Source organism: Capsicum annuum, chromosome 9, assembly GCF_002878395.1.
Source record: "Capsicum annuum cultivar UCD-10X-F1 chromosome 9, UCD10Xv1.1, whole genome shotgun sequence".
NCBI lineage: Eukaryota > Viridiplantae > Streptophyta > Magnoliopsida > Solanales > Solanaceae > Capsicum > Capsicum annuum.
Window position 1 is genome coordinate 43,530,624 of NC_061119.1, and position 22,694 is coordinate 43,553,317.

A 22,694-nucleotide genomic window follows, 5' to 3' on the forward strand; every position below is an offset into this window, starting at 1 on the left:
CTCAAGGAGGAGATATTGTAATACCCCATACTTTTTCCTAGATAATTTCATCCCAAGAATGCCTAGTATTAGCTTCTAAATTGAATGATGACTATTCCATGAGGAATTTTCAAGGTTTTCACTTTTTGTCATGTGGTAAATTTAATAAGTTTTCCATCGATATAAGATTCACTCAAATCCGATAACCGGGTCAGAAGTTACGACTATTTTTAGTTTCCGTCATAAAACAGCGCCATATTAGTCAGTGGCGCACCGCACCAAAAGAGGAAATGACATTTGGCAAATTCCAGTAGGGGTCAACGATTATGGCGCATCGCGCCATGGCCCATGTTCAGAATTGTTCTTTTCCAGTGTCTCAGCGCGATCTTCCCCTCGTCGCATCAAAGTTCCAGGTCACAAAAGAAGGGGCAAAATGATGGCTCCACATTGCGCCATCCCTCAGTTTCCTAATCGTAAAATTCCAGTGACCCAGCGCGATAGTAACGCGTCATGCCAGGGGTCCAATTCGAGAAATTTTTACTGAAATTAAATGAAGCGTCCAGGGTTAAAAGGGTCAACTTCCTGCCCCTATTAAGGCCCTTTAACATGTGATTCAGCCACTTTTCACCAAATATACTAGTTTCTCTCAAAAACCTCTCAAGAACAACCTAGGGCTTTTCATAGAAGATTCAGAATCAAGAATTTCATCCATCAATCTTCACAAAATCATGAACCAAGGTATGCATAGTGTTCATTCATAGAATTCTTTCGTTCATGAAGCCCAAGAATCTCTTTTCTAAGTTTAAGTTTATGGATTTATTTATGAATTTCACGTTGGGTTTGTTTTGTTTATGTTAAGAATGATCCATTGAATTCAAATCCATGTTCGGTGATGAATTTTATGTGGAATGGATTTGTATAGATGTATATTCATATGAAACTATGAATAATCCCTAGATGATGAAATTAGAGATGAATCATGATGATTAATTGTTGTATAATGTTGTCTACATATGCTATCCCTACCATGTGTTTGATTAAATGCCTAGATGAAGGAACAATGCACAACTAGTATGATACCATGAAATCCCCATGTATGTACAAGTTATGCCTAGGCCAAACCCATCGATAGGACCTTAAACTTGTCCTGAAAATTCACTTAGGCCCCTAAACTAAGGCTTGTACCTGTCAGGCTCCTCAAGTCCTAAAATTGATACCTATCAGGCACAAAATGCTGAGTTGGCAAGGAGAGTGTGTTACACTCTCCTTGGGCGCGTGAACAGTAGATTAAATAATATTTTACTTTTTTTTTTAAATTAAAAAACTTATACTTAAATTATTTTATTAATATAATTTTTAATTAATATAATTTTTTATTTTTTATTTTTAAAAAGAGCCCCACCTCCTTCCCCTCCCCCCTCCCGTCTGTGTCTTCTTCTACAACAACAAGAAACCATTGAAGATGGAGACTTCTTAAGCAACAAGAAACCATTGAAATAGAGAAATTTATTTTAAGCTTCAAAATAGAGAAACACTCTTACCAATAAAATCAACAACTCTATTAACAACAACAAAATCACTAATCAATCTTCACCATTGTCAACAACATCAAAAATGTGAAAAAAATTCTTTCTTTTTTTACAAAATCAGTTAAAGAATTTTTTTTCATTTATTAATGGAGTTGTTGATTAACAACAATTATGTGTGTGTTGTTGACTGTGTGTGTAAATGATGGGGGAAGGGTGTGTGAAGAATACGATTGTATGTGTGTGTGTGTTGCTGACTGAAGCAATAAAAAACCATTGTTGACTGTTAAAGATGATTGGGGAGGGTATGTGTGGAGAAGACGACTGGGTAGGTGGGGGTGTTTCTTTTCTCTTTTTTTAAATTTCTTTTTAATAATCAATTTTTTATTTTTATTTTTAAAATAATTTTATAATTATTTTTTATTAATTTGGTTCTCAATACAATTTTTTATTTTTATTTTTAAATTTTTTTATAATTTTTTTGAATAATCAATTTTTTTTATTTTTTAAATAATTTTATAATTATTTTTTAATAATTTGGATCCTCAATGCCATTTTTATATTTATTTTTTAAAAAATTTTATAATTTCTTTTGAATAATTAATTTTTTATTTTTATTTTTTAAATAATTTTATAATTAATTTTTAATAATTTAGATCCTCAATGCCATTTTTTATTTTTATTTTTAAAAAATTTTCTAATTTTATTTTTATTTTTTAATAATTTTATAATTATTTGTGACTAATTTGTTTTTTTTTTAAATTTTATTTTTTTTAATAATCAATTTTTATTTTATTTTTTAAATAATTTTATAATTATTTTTTAATTTATTGGACCCACAATGCCATGTGTCATCTTCCAATTGGTCGTTTTTGCTACGTCAACGCGTGTGTGCAACACACACTTGAGCCTTTAGTTGATTGGGCAAAAAATGCCCAATTGGAACAAAATTTAGGGGGGGGGGGGGGGTAAGGGGCTGGAAGGGTACAGGCCTTAGTTTAGAAGTCAAGGTGAATTTTTGGGACAAGTATGAGGTCCTATCAATGGGTTTGACCTTATGCCTATCACATGTTTTGATGGAATGCTTCTATAAATGTATTATGGATTATGATGTTAGTTATATGTTTAAGTAAGTTATGCTTGGTCAGTTTTCCTTCCATCGAGTCATGGGGGTACTTGTACCCGAAATATTAGCTGTGTATCTAAAGCCATGTCATGTTTCCGCGATACTCTCAATCAATCTATGAATCCTTAGACTTCAGACAGTGTTATAACTCAGAAAATCTCCATGATCTCATGAACTCAGTCAGTTGTCAGACATCAGTAATATTCTGTCAGTCAACAGAATTTAGCAACTCAGTCCATGTTCAGTTCAGTAAATTATGTTCAGTGTCTATTCAGATGGGAGTAGAAATTAGCACCGAGTGAACCCAAGGATGGGAACTCACCTATTATATGAGGGTGTGATTCTTAGAAGCAATCCTTGCATTCCAGAACTATATAGCCAGCATAGGTTGAGACATCATAGCCTTCTATATAAGGGTAGATGAAGTGGCTTAGCTTGCTATATGAGGGTTCCCACCGTTCTCACTAGAGTTACCTATTTTATTAGGGTCACTCATATGTTTTCCTTACTAGTGGCGCAGTATTGACACCCTTTCAATCAGGGCATAGATTGGACCCCAGTTCAGTTATAATGCATCATTTGGGGCATGTCGGTTAGATGACTACCTCCTGCAGTCTCAGTATAAGTCTTAGTAAAAGAACTTAGATAGTTCTTCAGAATTAAGGACTATCAGAAATAGTCAACTCAGACACAGTACGAAACTCAGATAATTTCATCAAATTCAGGACTGTCATATACAGTCACTCATGTTATCAGTTATATTTAGGTTCAGTAATCATGTTATCACAGTATTTGTGTTAGTTGTTATGTCTCATGCATGTATTCTCATGCTTATGATAGTTAGTCAGTTATTATTATTGTTCATGCATATGAACCCCATGCATTCTGCCTACCTCACATGCATACCAGTATATTCAAAGTACTGACGCATTTGCACTATGGTGTCTTATACCATAGGCTCAGAGACATGAGCTCCAGATCAGCAGTAGATTCCAGTTTCAGTAGTCAGAGTTAGAAGTGAGTCCTCATAATTCCAGGATATGATTATTCCCAATTATCTCATTAATTAGTTTATTAGTTGGAGTTAGTTGGGGACATGTCCTATCAGCTCCTTACTCAGATAGTTCAGTTAGTTAGAGGCTTTCTAGACTATCATATTTCATACTTCAATATTTTCAGTTATGTTTTAGGTATTCTATTACCCCACACAGATGTTATATTATACAAATTATGTTCAGTTTTGAACCTTACAACCTTTCAGCTCATGTTTCAGTATTATTAAGTATTTTATGCAATATACAGGTACAAATATCAGTCATGGGTTAGCTTGTGGTCCTTCGGGGTCATGAGCACCATGTAGCGTTCTGGGTATCAGATTTGGGGCATTACAAAGACGTTCTTATATTTGACAACTCTAAGTCTTCAAAGGTTCATCTTTGAAAATGATGTAGAATTTCCTAAAGAAACACTGAAAAATGGAGCCGTTTTTATAATGTAGGCATGAAAATACTCAAACTTCTTATGCAAAAATTATATACTGAGTGTCCTCTAAGACAACCTGTACAACTGTATAAAGACCTCAAAAGAATTGTTGAATTCATTGGAACAAAAATATATAACTGAGGATACAGGAACTAAAATGTTCTTTGTTGCAAAATTTCTTGACTTCAAAATGATTGACATTAAGACTGTCGTCTCTCAAGTGCAAGAATTATAAGTAATCATCCACGATCTCCTGTAAGAAGGTATGAATACAGTAAATACCTTATTTGAATATGTTAAATATGTTCTTAATAATAACATAACCTTTGTTATAGGTTTGATTGTCAACGAGGCTTTCCAAGTAGGGGCCATAATAGAGAAGTTGCTACCATTGTAGAAGGACTTCAAAAACTACTTGAAGCATAAAAAGAAGAAGGTATTAGTTAAATACCTCACTGTAAGATTATGTATTGAAGAAGATAACAAAGCATCTGAGAAGAGGTCAAAAGAAAATTCCGCAATCCGTGGAGCTAACATTGTGGAGTATGAACCTACCAACTCAAAGAAATGGAAGAAAGCTTATGGATAACAAAGTAATTCCCCAAAGAAAAAATTCCACGAGAAGTGCTTTAATTGTGGTAATGCTGGACATAAGTCTGTAAATTGTTGTACTCCTAAGAAATAAAAGAAGAAGGATCAAGCCAACATGGCTCAATCCAAAAATGGTGTAGATGATCTATGCGTCATACTTTTAGAATGCAACTTGGTGGGAAATCCTAAAGATTGATGGATTGATTCTGTTGTCACCAGCCATGGCTGTGGCAACAAAGAGTTGTTTGCTTCGTATTCTCAAACTCAATATGATGAGAATATTTATATAGCTAACTCCACAAAATAAAGTTTGAAGGAACAGGAAAAATTTGCTTGAAGATGACATCAAGCAAAGTGTTGACACATAACAACGTCTTTCATGTATCCGAGTTGAGAAAGAACTTGGTTTCTATATCACTTCTGACCAAAAATAGATTCAAATATGTATTTATTTTTTATAAGGTTATAATTAGCAAAGGAGAAGTGTATGTAGGAAAAGGTTATCTCACCTAGGGCCTATTTAAGATCGATGTAATGGTTGTTGAGATTAATAAAAATTCTAATTCTTCTTACATGCTTGAGTCTAATGAATTATGGCATGAACGGTTAGGACATGTCAATTACAACACTTTGTGAAAACTAATTAACTTAGATTTTTTGCCAAACTTTGAGTGAAATAAATTAAAGTGTCAAATCAAAGTATGTTAAGCATCCGTATAAGTCCGTTGAAAGGAAATCCAATCCCTTAGACTTAATCCACACTGACATTTGTCATATGAAGTCAACACCATCTTGTGGTGGGAAAAGTATTTTATAAATTTTAAAATAATTGCACTAGGTGTTGTTATGTCTATTTACTAAATAGTAAGGATAAAGCAATAGATGCGTTTAGGTAGTACAAAACAGAAGTTGAAAATCAGTTAGGGAAAAAGATCAAAATGATAAGAAGTAATAGAAGTGGAGATCAATATAAATATCCTTTTGCGGAGATATGTGTAGAAACTAGAATTATCCATCAAACTATTGCTCCATATTTACCTTAATCAAATGGGATTGTGTAAAGGAATATTCGAACATTAAGAAAAATGCCTTATTCGTAAGTTATAGCTTACCACACAACTTGTGGAGGAAAGCTATCTTTACAGCTAACCGAATACTCAATAGAGTGCCCCATAGTAAGATACTTTCAATTTCATATGAAAATAGATAGGAAGGAAACACAATTTGAAATATTTTAAAGTGTAGAGGTGTCTAGTGAAAGTCCAAGTTCCTATGCCTAAAAGGGTAAAAATAGGACCTACGACTGTGGACTGCATGTTTATTGGATATGATAAAAGCAATAAATCTTGTCGATTTTTGGTTCATAAATTCAAACATTTGGATATCAATGAAAATACGATAATTGAATCAGATAATGCTGAGTTATTTGAACACAATAATCCGTATAAAATTAGACATAAGCAGTCTAGTAGAGGGTCTAAACGACCTCGAGATGAACTAAACGAGAATGTACTTAATGATAAGAATTCAAGGCATAGTACACGTCAGAGAAAGTCAACTTACTTTGGATCATATTTTGTAACGCTTCTCCTAGAAAATGAGCCTCAAACGTTTAAAGAAGTGATGTCGCATATAGACTCATCCTTTTGAAAAAAATATTTAATAATGAGATTGATTCAATCTTGAAAAACCATACTTGGGAGTTGTTTGACCTTCCTCCAGAAAATAAACCTTTTGGTTCTAAATAAATCTTCAAAAGGAAAATGAAAACGTATGGTACTATTAATAAATACAAGACAAGACTTGTAGTAAATGGATTTGAACAAAAGAAAGACCTTGATTGTTTTGATACATACATTGTAACGAGGATAACATCTATTTGAATGTTAGTTGCCTTGGTGGTGGTATATGGTCTTGAAATCTATCAAATGAATGTGAAAACAACATCCCTAAATAGAGAATTAGAGAAAGAAATTTATATAGAACAACCTGAGGGTTTTGTGGTTCCTATGAAGAAACGAAAGTGTGCAAACTTATTAAGTCACTTTATGGACTAAAACAAGAACTCAAACAGTGACATGCAAAATTTGACCAAACCATGTTGGTAAACAGCTTTAAGATAAACGAATGTGATACATGTGTTTACATTAAAGACATTCTAAATCACAAGGTCATTATTTGTTTGTATGTGGATGATATGTTGATCATTAGTAGAAATATTTCTGACATAAATTCTACGAAATAAATGCTTGAGAGCAAGTTTGATATGAAAGACCTTGGAGTTGAGGATGTGATCTTAGGAATAAGAATCCATAAAACTCCATACGGGTTGGCATAGTCATAATATCATTATATTGAAAAGATACTTGACAAGTTCAAGTATTTGAATTTTGGTATTGCTAAGACTCCATTAGACGTGAGTTTTGCACTTCAAAATAATGAAGGTGAAAGTGACTCACAGTTGGACTACGCAAGGGTTTTGGGATGTTTGATGTATATAATTAATTTTACGCAGCCAGACATAGCATGTTCTATTAGTAAATTGAGTCGGCACATAATTAATTCTAATAAAACTCATTGGATGGAAATGAAAAGAGCTTTGGAGTATCTAAAATATACTCAAGACTATGCTTTGCATTATAATAAATATCCAGTGGTAATTGAAGGATATAGTGATATAAATTGAATCACTGGATCAAATAAAGTAAAACCCATGAGTGGATATGTATTTACTTTACGCGGAGGAGCAATCTCTTGAAAATTATCCAAATGGTATTTTTTTCGCTCTACAATGGAATCTGAATTTGTCACATTAGATAAAGCCGGTGAATAAGCTGAATGAATCCAAAATTTCTTGAAAGATATTCCTTATTTGCCTAAACCTTTGGCACTAGTATGTATACACTGTGATAGTCAAGCAATGATAGGTAGGGCAAGGAGCATGATGTACAATGATAAATCTCGTCATATAAGACGGGGACATAATACCATTAAAGAACTACTTTCTAGTGGAATTATCACTGTTGACTATATAAAGTCAAAGGATAATGTGTCGAATCCACTTACAAAAGGCCCATCTAGAGAGAGAGTTGAGAGATCATCAAAGGGAATGGGTTTATGGTCTAGGACAAGTCAACATGGCGGTAACCCTACCTAACAGACTGGAGATTCCAAGATCTAGGTTCAAAGAGATCAAACAAAGTTGTGATTGATGGTTCAACATTGTCAATATACTCAATCCATTCTCATAATGAAGATAATGTTCAGAGAACAAGGATAAGGCTTATGATTTGAATCTTTTTAATGATTTCTAAGTTTGATAGGTTTGACCAAATAGTTTGATCTATAGTATTAAACATTTAGAAATCATCTATGTAAGGGTGAAGTGGAAGCAGCTTCAAGAAGAATGTTAGTTAAGGCCTATTTTCTGTGCTCTCTTGAAACCAAGATGTGTTCATGGCTAAAATAAATAAAATCATGAGAACCATAAACGATAAAAGGTTGGTTGTATGACTTGTGTTATATAAGTGTACATTAGAGTTCGACGGTTCAAAGATATCAAATCTACCGATTGACTGAGTACATCTGATGCATGATAACTACGAAAAGTTCAAATAAAAACCCACTTATTAAGATGCAATCAGTCACTGTTTGTTGATCACACACTTGTCTGTAAATTTTTTGATAAGATAGAAATTTTCCATTCATATGGGAAATTATTGGGTTCTAAGTTAATTGTGAATGAAAAATGGAGGGAACAAATTGGAGCAAAAGTGAAGTTTCACTTAAGAAAGTCAAGGTCTCCCACATTGGTAAGAGAAAGGAACTTTCTTGTATTTATATTGAGAAACATTCCTTCAAGTGGATAGTGAGGCAAGAATAAGAGATGTCTCGCATCATCGTTGCTCGCTCTACTTGGGCTTGGGCTTAGGGTTAGGCTTCAAATTTAGATTTGGATTTGTCAATCAAACGAGAGATTAAATTTGTGGACAAAATTTATTTGAAACTTGGAAATCAAATGAAGTTTAAATCCAAAAATTCAATGAAAATATTTTTCTCCATTTGCAGATGCATTACGAATGCAGTGCGGATGCATGCACAATGCACCTCAAAGAGACGCGACCCTTCTAGGTAAAAGACACACTGTTTTGAGCAGAAGAGTGACTTTTACATGCACCTGGAGACCTGCGGGCGCAGGTGTTGTGTAGATAAAACTGGAATTTGCAAAATATCACCTACAACTACAGGTTTGGCACAGTTCCAGTGCAGACCGGCCGCAGGTGACATGATTGTTCAAAAAGTTGTCTCTTTTCATGAATCATTGCTTCTTTTTTGAAGGGACACTTAATGGCTATAAATACCTGAACTTATCTTCAGGTAAAGGTACAAATTTTGAGTGGAAAAATAATTTTCTTCTTATTCTAAAACTCTCATGTGAATCATTGAGTGAAACACAAGTACTAGAAAGACTACTTGTGTTTAAAGGTGTTGAACTTCCTTCTAGTCCTTGAAAGTTATTCTTGAACTGAATGTTGAAGTTTGTATTAAAACTTACAGATTTTGTACCTGCGATAAAACAACTTCTTGAAAGACTCCTAGCCAAAGTGCCATTGCAGTCATATCAACAAACCCAAATTTGTCACCCACTAAGAACTTCTTATCCTTTAGCTCATTATCAAGAACTTTAAGCATCTCACAAGCTTCCTCTTTACTTTTCTCCTGCCCCCTCCTTTGCATAAGAAAGTATTCACCATTTCTACCACCTACAAAACAATCACGATAATACTATCTCAATTTGAAGCAAGTTAAAATCAACTATACATATAAATTATCAACAACTATGTTAATTCTCAATCTAAATTATCCATTACTTCATACAAAATAATAACTATTCCAAGCTCTCCATATTTTTTATACTAGTTTTGCAATCATGCATTCCATGTTAGTTTTCTATCATTGTAAAATATCTGTATGGGCCTAATTTTATAATGAAAAGCAACTTGATAGTATATATACACATGGGCGGACCCACTTTGGTTCAAGTAGGTTCATATGAACCCACTTCATCGAAAAATTACACCGTATATATGTTTATATATAATCAGTTTTTATAAGTATAAAAGCATATATTTAATTTTGAACTCACTATGAACAAGTGTAGTGGCTAGTCCAGTGGAAGCGGGTTCAAATCTTAATACCTGCATCGCTAGTTTGACCCCCTATAGCAGCAATCCTTTTTTTTGAAAATTTTAAGCATTAGTAAAGGTTGTAAAGCAGTAGCATTAGTGAAAAAAAAAAAGTAAACCAACAGCCAGCAACCACGTTTTTTGGTAAAAAAAGGTTTACTTTTCAACTTTTATCCTAAAAACATGTTAATTCTCCAATCCTTAGTTCCCCCTTATTCCTTATTCCCTACAACATAAAGAAAAATAAAAGACCCCATAGCCTTCAAGCAAAAAAAAAAAAAAAATCAATCTCACATCATTCAAGAAATTTATCAAGTTTGTTCTTTGCTCTTTATTCTCTACTTTTAATCTTCTATAGATTTAAAATTATTGCGGTTAATTTTTATTTCCTCAACTTAAAAAAAAATTCTACTTAAAATTGAAGAAAATCACAATTGGTTTTCTCTTCAGTTTTAGTTACTTTTTTACAAATTTTCAAAATTCAAATAGGTACAATAACTCTTACTTTTCTAATGAAACGTTTAATTCGGCAATACAGGTTCTAAATTCAATGAAGAGATATTTCGCTTCGGTATCATCAAAGTTTCCGCAATCAAGTTCATCCACTCAAAATACTCCTCGCGTGGAAGATAACTTGAATCAATTAGAAGAGAATCATCATTCTGCTAAAAATCAAAAGGAAGGAGTAAACTTGAATTCTTTTCCGGCAGATCCAAAAGAAAGAAAGTTTATTTGGGAATATCATCAGAATGATCGTGATGAGATTAGGCAAGCATATATTCAAAGAGGTCCTCAACAATCTCGAGTTTGTGAGTTTCCTCAAAGAGATATTTCTAAATTAAAACATCATTTTAATCATAAATGGTTTAAAATATATTATGATTGGTTGGAGTATAGTGAAATTAAAGATGCCACTTATTGTTTATGTTGTTATTTATTTCAAGATGAAAGCATTCATCAAGGTGGAGGTGACGCATTTTCAAGTATAGAATTCAGAAGTTGGCACAAAAAGAAAAGATTAGATACACATGTTGGAGGGACGAATAGTGATCACAATCAGGCAAAAAAAAACTGTGAAGATCTAATACGACAAGAACAATCAATTCAAGCCGCATTTGTGAAGCCATCCAATCAAACCAAGCTTGAATACAGAATTCTTTTACAAGATTTTGATGATGTGGTGAGACTTCTTTTGAATCAAGGATTGGCATTCCGTGGACATCGTGAAGAAGAATTGTCATTGAATAACGGTAACTTTCTTAAAATTCTTTCATCGTATGCAAGTCGGTGTGATAGAATTAGAGATCTTGTGTTGGAAAAAAACTTCAAAAAATAATTAATTAACTTCTCATAAAATTCAAAAGGACATTATCACTGCATGTAAACTTGAAACAATTAAACCTATTATGGAGGATCTAAATGGTGATTATTTCTCATTGCTAGTAGATGAATCTTGTGATGTGTCACGTAAGGAACAAATGGCAATTGTTTTGCGATATGTTGATGGTGGGGGATCTGTTATGGAACGATTTATAGGAATTGTCCATGTTCATGATACTAGTATTTTATGTTTAAAAGAAGCAGTTATTAACTATCTTACTCAACATTCTTTGAGTTTATCTTGTATACGAGGGCAATGATATGATGGAGCAAGCAATATGCAAGGGCATCTAAGTGGCCTTAAAGTTTTGATTCAGCAAAAAAGTAGATCAGCTCAAGCAATTCATTGTTTTGCTCATCAACTTCAGTTGACTCTTAATGGTGTATCTAAAAAATGTCTTCAAGTTGAAGAACTTGTATTGTTGATTTCCAATGTATTAAATATAGTAGGAGGTTCTTTTAAGCGAATGGATGAACTTTGACAAGCTCAAGCAGTAAAAGTTGAAGAGGCACTAGATATGGGCGAGATTGAAACGGAACTATAGAAATTTAAATGCAAAAACTATGACATACAATTATCCAATACCAAATAAGATATTAAAAATAAGACAAATACAAGAATAGTAGATACCCTAGGAGCAAGAATAAAATTTTTACAACAATGGTATAGAATTCTATATGAAAAATATAGAGAAGAAATAAAAATGGAAAAAACATTAATAAAAAATTTAGCATGTTGCAAAGATAAAATAACACCTCAATTTGGATGTGAAAAAAGATATTATAAGAAAAGAAAAAGACATAAGAAATATAAGAAATACAAAAAATCAAAATATAAATATAAAAAACCAAGAAAAAGATATTATGTAAAAAATTATAAACATAAAAGACCATATAGGAAAAACAAATCTATAAAAAAATGTACTTGTTATAATTGTGAAAAACTAGGACATTTAGCTAGAGATTGTAAAATGCCTAAAACCCCAAAAAAGAAACAAATATCAGAAATAAAAATAGAAAATATAGAATATATGCAGATAGATTATATAGATTATGAATTAGAAAGTGAAGATAGTATATATGAAATTTCGGAGAATAAAACAGATAATGAAATAGATAGTGATTTAGATTAATCAAATGACTGAAGAATAAGATATAAAAATGAACCAAATAACTGAAGAAGATAAAAAAATAATAACAAAGGAAGAATATTTAAATGAAGAAGGAACTGATCAAAAAATAATATTTGATAATCATATTTTTGATGAAATAAAAGGAAAAGAGTTAGACCTAAGTGTAGAAAAAATATTCAAAATACCAACAATAAAAATTATATTTAGTAGGAAAAAGGAAGAATTCTACGTAGTAAGCCAAAAGGAACATGTAATAGACTGTAGATATGCAAAAGGAAGAGCTAGTATACCACTAGTAACAAAAAGAATAATTAATAAAGAAACAAGCGATAGAAAAAGTTAAGACCCAATAAAATCTATACACCTTGGAGGAACAGAGATATTGATAAAACCATGTTTTAAAGAAGGAATAGATACACCAATAGAATTATATTTAGCAGATGATAGAATTATAAAACCTATAGAAAAAAGTATAATAACTGCCATAAAAGGAAATTTAATATACCAAAAATTTAAATTTATAATAAGTGCGAATTATTTAGTAGCAATAACAGATAAAAAATATAGATAAATCATTAGTATTATATTGAAAAATATAGGAATATAACTAACTCCAGGAAGTAAAATATTTACAGCAAGATGTAAAAATCTATACGTATTCACAACAAAACATAAAATAACAGGAAAAAATAAAATTAATAAAATACAAATAGAAAGTTCTTTCGAACAATTTGTAAAAACAATTGATAATAATGATTATAGTTACAAAGACATAGATATAGAAGAAGATTTAGAACTAATAAATGATAGAATAAGTACAACAAAAAGAATAGCTCATGAAAAACCAGAATCATCAAGCTCATAAAAAAAAACAAGTTATGAAACAACTTCAATAGTTAATTTAAATCAATATTATATAACAAGAACAATAAATGAAAAAGAATATTTAATATTCTTAAACACAGGACAAGAAGAAAATTATATAGCAAAATATCTAGTAAAAAGTGAAGAAATAAAATATAATAGTAATATATGCCCAGATCTACCAAGGAGTCTAATAAACATTAAAGATATGGCAGAAAAAAATAATAATAATTGGAGTCAGAAAAATAAAAATAGAATTTGAACTAAAGGAAGAAATGCAAAAAATAGACATAATATTAGGAATAAAATGGTTAGAACAAGTAAAATCATACAATATAGAACATACACAATTATCTGTAACATATAATAAAGAAAAATTATTAATAAAAAGAGCTTTGACATGATATAAAAATATATGTACTTGTAAAAATAATAGTAGAAGGATATTATAATAGGTATTATACACCTGTTTAGGAATGTCATTTTTAGATAAATTATACCCACATATAATAACTAAAACAGATTGGTGGATTACAACACCATGTAAACAAAAAGTAAGAGCAAAAAGAGTTATTAATAAAATAAGAAAGAAAACTAATTGGATAAAAGGAAGTGAAAAAATTACAAAAAAGTTTGAAAATATAAAAAATACAAAAGACACAGTAGAACTAGTTGTATTTTCGATAAATAAAAAAGAAATAACTATATTTTCAATAGATAAGGTAGAAATAATAAAGAAAAGATTAAGACAATTATACAGTGAAGATCCATTAAAAGGATGGGAAAAACATAAAACTACTATAAAAATTGAATTAATAGATAAAAATAGTATAATAACTCAAAAACCATTAACATATAATTTTGACGATTTAAAAGAATTTAAAATTCATATAGATGAATTATTCGAAAAACAGTATATAAAAGAAGCAATAGTAAACATAATAGTCCAGCGTTTATAGTAAATAAACATAGTGAACAAAAAAGAGGAAAAAGTAGAATGGTGATTGACTATAGAAATTTAAATGCAAAAACTATGACATACAATTATCCAATACCAAATAAGATATTAAAAATAAGACAAATACAAGGATATAACTACTTTAGTAAATTTGATTGTAAATCAGAATTTTACCACTTAAAGTTAGATGAAAATTCTAAGGAATTAACCGCATTTACGGTACCACAAGAATTTTATGAATGGAACGTATTACTATTTGGATATAAAAATGCACCAGGTAGATACCAACACTTTATGGATAGTTATTTTAAACAATTACCTAATTGTATAGTATACATAGATGATATACTACTATATACAAAAACTAAAGAGGAACATTTAAAATTATTAGAACAATTTACAGATATAATAGAAAATCGGGAATAAGTTTAAGTGAAAAGAATGCCGAAATTATGAAAAACCAGATAGAGTTTTTAGGAATACAAATAGATAAAAGTGAAGTAAAAATGCAACAACATATAGTACAAAAAATAATAAATTCAAAAGAATTAGATACAAAAAAAAAATTACAATCACTTTTAGGATTAGTAAACCAAGTAAGAGAATATATACCAAAATTAGCAGAAAACCTAAAGCCATTGCAGAAAAAATTAAAAAAGGATATAGAATATAATTACAACGAAGAAGGAAAAAAACAAGTTCAGAAAATAAAAATACTTTGTAAAGAGTTACCAAAATTACAATTCCTAGGCGAAAATAAAAAATTTATATATGTAGTAGAAGAAGATGCTAGTGAATATAGTTATGGAGGGGTATTTAAATATAGATATGAAGAAGAAAAATTAGAACATCATTGTAGATACTACTCAGGTACGTTTAGTGAAACAGAAATAAAATGGAAAATAAATAGAAAAAAATTATGTTCATTATATAAATGTTTATTAGCATTTGAGCCATATATTGTATATAACAAGTTTATTGTACGAACAGATAATACACAGGTAAGCTGGTGGTTAACAAAGAAAATACAAAATTCAATTACAACGAAAGAGATTCGGAGACTAGTATTAAATATATTAAATTTTACATTTACAATGGAAGTAATTAGTACTAACAAAAATGTTATTGCAGATTACATATCAAGACAAAGCTACACTGACTGATATAATAGAAGATGATGCTTTAGAAAAAATACTCAAAACCCTAACTACGTTTTCAATGAAAGTGGACAGTATGGGTAATGAAATAGAAAAGCTAAAGACTAATGAAGTTAAACTGAAGTCTAAAGCTATGAATCAGCTAACTCAGTAGTGTGCAGAGCTATGTCGATTGGAAGATATCAAAATTCCAGAGCTAAAAGGAGACGTTAGGACACTCCATAAAATCCATAACGTTTATCAATCTACAATTGTAGGTACAAGAAAAGGAGTTAGTGGACAAAGATATCAGAACATGAACATGAATAAGATATTTGAAAAACCATTTATACCAAAAACACAAAAAGACCCCTTGTTCATACCCTCACAAATTACCACATATCGAGAAAGTTTGAACCAAGATAAAAAAAACCTAAAATCACATAACCCGAGCATACATAGAAAATATCCACAAAATACGGACTTATCTAAAATTTAAACCTAGAGCCACCGATATCCAAGAACCAAACACAAACTATATAACCCAAAAATTACAAGGTTACAACAAGTTAATCGCACTACCGAAAACCAACCCAAGCTTAGTTAAAACTTATTCCAATTATTGATTATTAAAAACTGTATATACCCATGAAAGAAATGAACTAACAGATATACCAGAATTATATAGAGCATTCACCACTTATAAAAGAATAACCAAAGGAAATCTATTTTTTATAAAGTTTTATACTGCACCAACAGAGATATTATATGACGAGATCAAACCAGTTATACAAATTGTAAAAATAGGATTAACCAGAGATATGATTATACCGGAAGATATTGTTCAGCAGCCAGAGATACCTAAAATCGAGATACCTGATTTTTTTGCAAATAAATGACTTATTGGAATATCTACAATTGTTCAAGAATTAGCAAATAATTATATCAATGGAAACCCTATATGGAGCTATTATTCAAGAAATCATCAAATGATTTATCCAAATTCAAGAGAACTACGAAAAACAGATATGGAAGATGCTAGATAGTGGATTCTGACATTACTCAACCCAGAGCAACAACTAACTGCAAGAGTAATTAGGAAGGAATTTATTTCAGAAGAATTATTAACAAGATATTTCAAAATGATAGGACACAAATATCCAGACCATCTATGTTCAAGATGTAATGGAGAAGATAATATTATCCCAGAAGTTCAACTACAATAGAAGAAGATAAGGACGACAGCTGAAAGATACACGACAAAAGATAGAAAGACACGGAGTAATAATAGAAAGATAAGAAGACGAAACATTGAAATATGAAAATGACATATGGAGAATGATATGACTTTGAGAAATGTGAAATACGTAAATTATGTAAACATTTACTATTCTTATTATGTAGGCTAACTAGCCTTTTTGACTTTTCTTGTTTTTTTTTTGCACTTGCCATTTTACTTTTTAGGACCATTATTAATCTTTTATTTTCTTGACAGATGTAAAGTATGAATAGTATAAAGTAGTTTACACGTTTTCTTTTTAGTCTATAAACATGTAAGTCTTTGGCAAAGTTAAAGGCAAGACTTTCATGTGTTGAAAGAAAGCCTTCCTTCTTGTACACACATTTTTTTTTTGAATATTTAATAAAAAACAGATATATTTCTAAGGAAAATCTATGGATAACAAAGCCCAGAATTATCAAACCTACCAAAAAAGGTATATTTATTTACGATTATGAATAGTAAATTCATAAATTCCTGACAATCATGATATGATAAAATAAGTTCATGTTAGTTACTTTATGGTAGAATTATTTGAAGAATAGCATATTAAGAAGTTTATTAGCAAAGTGGAAAAGGAGAAAAATCCCTAAGAACTATGTCATCTTAAAGGTGAAACCGGTGAGGCAAGAAAGTCGTAATAAGAGAGTAGCCAGAGTAGAGGCGCCGTGTAAGGGAAAAGTATCCAGATTATCATGCTAATAGTGATCGAAGAACATGTTATTTAAGAATAATCTAGTATATAGTAATCTAAAATGATCATATTTTGTTATGTGTATGATTGAAGGAAATATTTTAAAATAGCATGATATGAAAAATGAATACTTATTTATCTGACAAAATGGTAGATAAATTTGAAATATTTGTTTTGTATGTACTTAAGGATATAGAAAATATAGATATAAGAAAAAACACATGGGAAAAAATATTTGATAAATATTTTATGACTAGAATAAATTATATATCACCCCTACCTACCTACTCTTACAAATATCTACATGTCAAACCTACACATCAACCATGATAAATTACGTATATTTAGAATATTGGCAAATGGACATGAAAAATATACAATTAATAGAAAGACTAATGAAAACAAATCTGAAAAAATATATGAGAACTAAAGATACAAATTATATAGAATTCCTTAACGAAAATATACAAGAATTATTAAGATTAAAACAAACAACCAGTAAATATTATGATAAAGCATTTAACAAACCATAAATTACTAAAATTTAATTCCAAGTTATCCAAGTTATTCATAGAAACCTAAGCATCATATGAACAATATGACAAGCTATATATCTGATGAAATTAAGATGCTTGTTTTATATATCATTAAAGACTTAGAAATAGAAGACATAAAGAAAATAATATAGGAAAAATATTTCATGAAGAATCATTAAGTCTAGAATGGTTAGAAGATATGCATGATCTTAGTTTATATTATTCAGATACTTATTACTCAGATAATAATAGTTATTATTCAGATGGATATTATACAGATTAAAAATGTTAGAATATATTAAAAGAGCTAGAGAAAAACAAATTTGGCTATACGAAGAAATTAATTATAGAAACCAACTTAGAAAAGGAAGAAAAAAAATTAAAAGAAAGATTAATTTGGATAGATAAAACCATGAAACAACTAGAATTAAAAGACAGTTTAGAATATGATTTAGACATGAAATTATTCATAGAAGAAAAAGACAGGATAATTAACTAAATAGATAACCTAGAATTTAACATCAGATATAGTACAATTAGAATAAATTATTACATAGAAATTTGCAGTATTACAACTACTTTAGGATAAAATGATAAACTATGAATATTTAAAATATTGGAGACAAGATATGGAAGAAATAAGATTAACAAAAATACTTATGAAAGAGAATTTAATTGAATATTTTAGAACAAAATAAATAGAATATTTAGAATACCTTCAAAATAATATACAAGAATTACAAAGACTAAAAGAAAAAACTAAAGAATATTACAGTAAAACATTTAATCAAATACAATTTATTCACCCCCCAACATATGAACATCAATAAAATTAAAATAAATAAATTAAAAATAAAAATATTTAGAAAAGTTAAGAAACATCCACGCACAAATAAAAATAGATCCATTAGAGTTATAATAGATCTATTTAAGTTATCCGCACCCCCAACTTAGTGATGTTGGTGAAAGATTTTCTAATCTAGAAGGACTTGGTGACCTTTCCGAGGAGCTAGTTGAGACAAAAAAACACTTTAATTATCCTCTTGTGTTTCGTATTGTAAAGTTTGCATTGCTCCTGCCGGTTGCCACTGCTACAGTTGAAAGCCTTTTCGGCAATGAAGTTGATCAAGAGTGAATTGAGAAATCTAATGGATGATGGCTTCATGAGTAGTTGTATGGTATCTTATATAGAAAAAAATATTTAATACTATTTCTGATGAAAGTATTATGAATAGGTTTTAAGAAATGAAAATTCGTAGAATAGTATTGTAATAATATGTTTTAGTTAATCAAACTTTGTTTTGTTTCATTTGTTGTGTATTTATTTTTTATATATTAAACCCACTTGGTGAAAAGTCTGGATCCGCCACTGTATATACACATAACACAATATAAGTAAAGATTACAAGTAGTATCGGTAAGTAGTGATCAATTAATTTGAAGCATTTATTTTAAGAAAGATGAGTTAACTAATATGAGACGGATGACTTACTATTGCTATTTCATTCATATTTATCAGATCATTTATTACTAGAATTTATGAGGTTATTTAATTGCCAACCATATCACTGATGTGAGGAGAAAAAAGAAAAGTACTGTCCATATTATAGTCAAACTAGAAAACAATACAAACTTGCCTTTATGGAGGATTACTTGGATGTCAATTTTCATAAAGGCTTAACTACTGGCATATACTAGAAGTGATTCGGTATTTTAAAAATATTTTATATTGACAATCAATAAAATCTAATACCAAGAAGAATAAGATGATTTATATGCTTGTCCCCCATTATTTCATCAAGTTCTAATGTGAAATTAAACAGTAATACAACACAGTTCTTGGTATGTGACTAGCTAGCTTTTTCTATCAAGTAAATTTTACTAAGAAGAGAATGTAGAACCGAGAACCATTAATTCTAAACAAGCTTAATTCTATAAAAAAAAACATTGATTTTAGTTTCTTTTCTTTTGCATACATATACATAACTGCATCTGCATAATTCGTCCTAAAGATTTTATTCCGACACATAATTAATTCGAAACTCCATAAGATGAACGTGGATGATGTGCTCATTTTTGAGTAGAAGCAGAAGCAGAAGCTGCAGCTCGAGCACGAGCTTGGACGAAAGCAAGCAACTCATCTCTTCTTGGAAGTGGATATTCCTTCACTTGGCTACAATTGATATACTCATCTCTCCAAGCACAAAAATTTGGAAATTTTTCACTTGTTACTAATTCAACTCCAGTGGCTTCTTGAAAAACTCCTAGCCAATGTCCCACAAAATTAGCAGTAATGTCAGCCAACCCAAAATTGTCACCCACAAGGAACTTCTTGTCCTTGAGCTCATTATCGAGAACTTTTAGCATCTCACAAACTTCCTCTTTAGCTTTCTCTTGCTCTTCTTTAAGAAAGAAAGTATTCACTACTGCTGGCACCTGTAAATTACACACTCAAAACTTAACAACAGTTACCGTAATATTACGTCTTAGGCCCGCATTTGGCCACAAATATTCATTTTTTTCCAAAGTTTTTTTTTTTTTCACTTTAGTTTGTTTAAAAAAAGATGTTTGACCATAAAAATTTCAAGAAAACAAATCTTAACGTGGTTTCACTTTATTCACTCACACATCTCTCACAAAAATTCAAAAACAACTCCAAATTAATTATGCTATTAAATAGGTAAATGCTCATTGACAATGATCGCTATATTTAAATACGCTGCATCATTTTACAAAATCATGAAAAGTATTCCAAGATGATCTCGAATTTTTTTGTATAAGCTAGACCTGAAGTAAATGCACTCATATGACTAAATCATATTGACAACTAACTGATACCACCTGTTAGGAGTATCAAATAGGAGAGCTGGATTAAATTTGGATGGATTAATGAACAGTCCAAAAGCTACTTGGATTAAAATGGGCTAAGTAACGGCTCATAATCCAATTTACCCAAACAAAAAAAAGTTTAAAATAATTTTTTAATTTCTCGTGGATTAATTTGGTTCACATATCAATCTAAACTTCCAGTCGACTGAATTAGGCAGGTCAAAATGGATTCATCATTAAATTGACGGATCAAAATAAACTGAGCTAATAAATAAACATATCAGAATAGACGAATCTGCCACCCCTATTTGCTATAAAGATCTTGTTTTTCACTATATATTGCGTATGGAGGCATTGAGATTACATTAGTATCAAATAAAAGTTTACTCAATTATGAAGATAGCAATATATAGCATGAAGAAGAATATTTACCTTATCATCAAGGTACTTAGACCAGAAACGAGCTAAAGCTCGATCATAAGGGTCTTTAGGCAAGATGGAAGGCCCTTCAAATGTCTCATCAATGTATTCAACAATTATCAGTGACTCACAAATGGGCTTTCCATTGTGAATTAACACTGGAATTTTCCTGTGAACAGGATTGGATTCAAGAAGCAGAGGGCTCTTATTTTGTAGATCTTGTTCTATAAATTCATATTCCACACCTTTAATCTTTAAAGCCCATTCAACTCTGTGATTAGCAGGGCTATACCAAACACCAAGTAACTTCACTTCTGCCATTTCTCGACTTTGGTCAACTGTTTATTTTTTTTTTGCTTCACTATGTTGAGGGAATTTTCATGTGGCTGTTATCCGTAATGGCCTAGTCTTCTTTTATAGATAGAGGGAAAAATAGGGAAGTTTCTTGAGACTTTTTGCTCTAGGTGACAAAAAGTTTTAAAATGAGATGTAGGACTCGATTTTTGTTGTTCATTGTTGCTGCTAGTGGTGTATATAGGTTGGGTTGGTTCAGGTTTTATTAAAATAAAAAATCAATCATGTCGGTTTATTAAAACTATAAATCAAATCAAACCAACATAAAATTATTCTTTTCAGTTTAATTTTTAGTCTGTTTTTTTGGATTTTTTGATTTTTTTAGTTTTTTTTTCATTTTTTTATAATCTTTAGTTTTTACAATTATATTGTGATCGAAGACTAGATCAAATATGTTTTCACTCATATGCTAATGAAAAATCATAACTATGAAAAAATGAGGAGCGAAAAATTTTCTTGAAGCTAAAAAGTGAGATGGAGAGTGAAAAGTTTAGGTTTTAAGTTTATATTGGATTTTCCATCATTTAATTAGCAATTAATGGACAATTATTACAACTTAAAGGCTCAAATCTAAATATATATCTACATCTACTTTAAAATTATTGAAAATTACTAAAACTAGTTAAAAAAGTATTTAAAAAGTAGATTATAATTAATATTTTATTTATAAAAAACTTTGAATATTATATATATATATGTGTATGTATGTATATATATTATGTCGGTTTGATTCGGGTTAGGTTTGACTATTTTTTTTGTTAACACCAAACCAAACCAAGAATGATCGTTTTTTTTCTAACGCCAAACCAATCAAACCAAACCATAAGTCGTTTTTTTTCTCGGTTTGATTTGGTTCGTCGGTTCGGTTTGACTTGACAGTTTGGTCCGTACACCCCTAGTTGTTGCTGCTTTATTCACCACTTATGCTTCATTATCATCATCTTATATTTCATTATCCTCTTCATATTCTTCGTATTGACCATTGTTGTTGTTGATGTTGCTGCAACTACTGCTCTTTGACCAATTTCTTAGGTCAAATTTTATTTCGTACATCACTTTCAACTTTGACATTTATTTGATAGGAGACTTTGGTAAGTCAAATTATGCTTTTTAGTTGAATTTGTCATCAGGGTAACTGCTAGTATGCTGTTTTTTCAACAATAGCTAGCACACGAACATGAATACAACATAAGAGCCATCTATTTAAAAAGATGTTGCACC

The 22,694-nt window shown here is 30.3% G+C and overlaps 1 protein-coding gene across 1 annotated transcript; it reads right to left on the reverse strand.

The window, feature by feature from the left end:
• Positions 1-19,623: 19,623 nt before the first annotated feature.
• On the reverse strand, positions 19,624-21,561 carry LOC107858803 (probable glutathione S-transferase). The gene is made up of 2 exons (XM_016703592.2): positions 21,132-21,561; positions 19,624-20,306 (listed from the first exon to the last, which is right to left on the reverse strand). Exons 1-2 carry the CDS (start codon positions 21,438-21,440, stop codon positions 19,941-19,943), a joined length of 675 nt encoding a protein of 224 aa, XP_016559078.2. The 5' UTR covers positions 21,441-21,561; the 3' UTR covers positions 19,624-19,940.
• Positions 21,562-22,694: the final 1,133 nt, after the last annotated feature.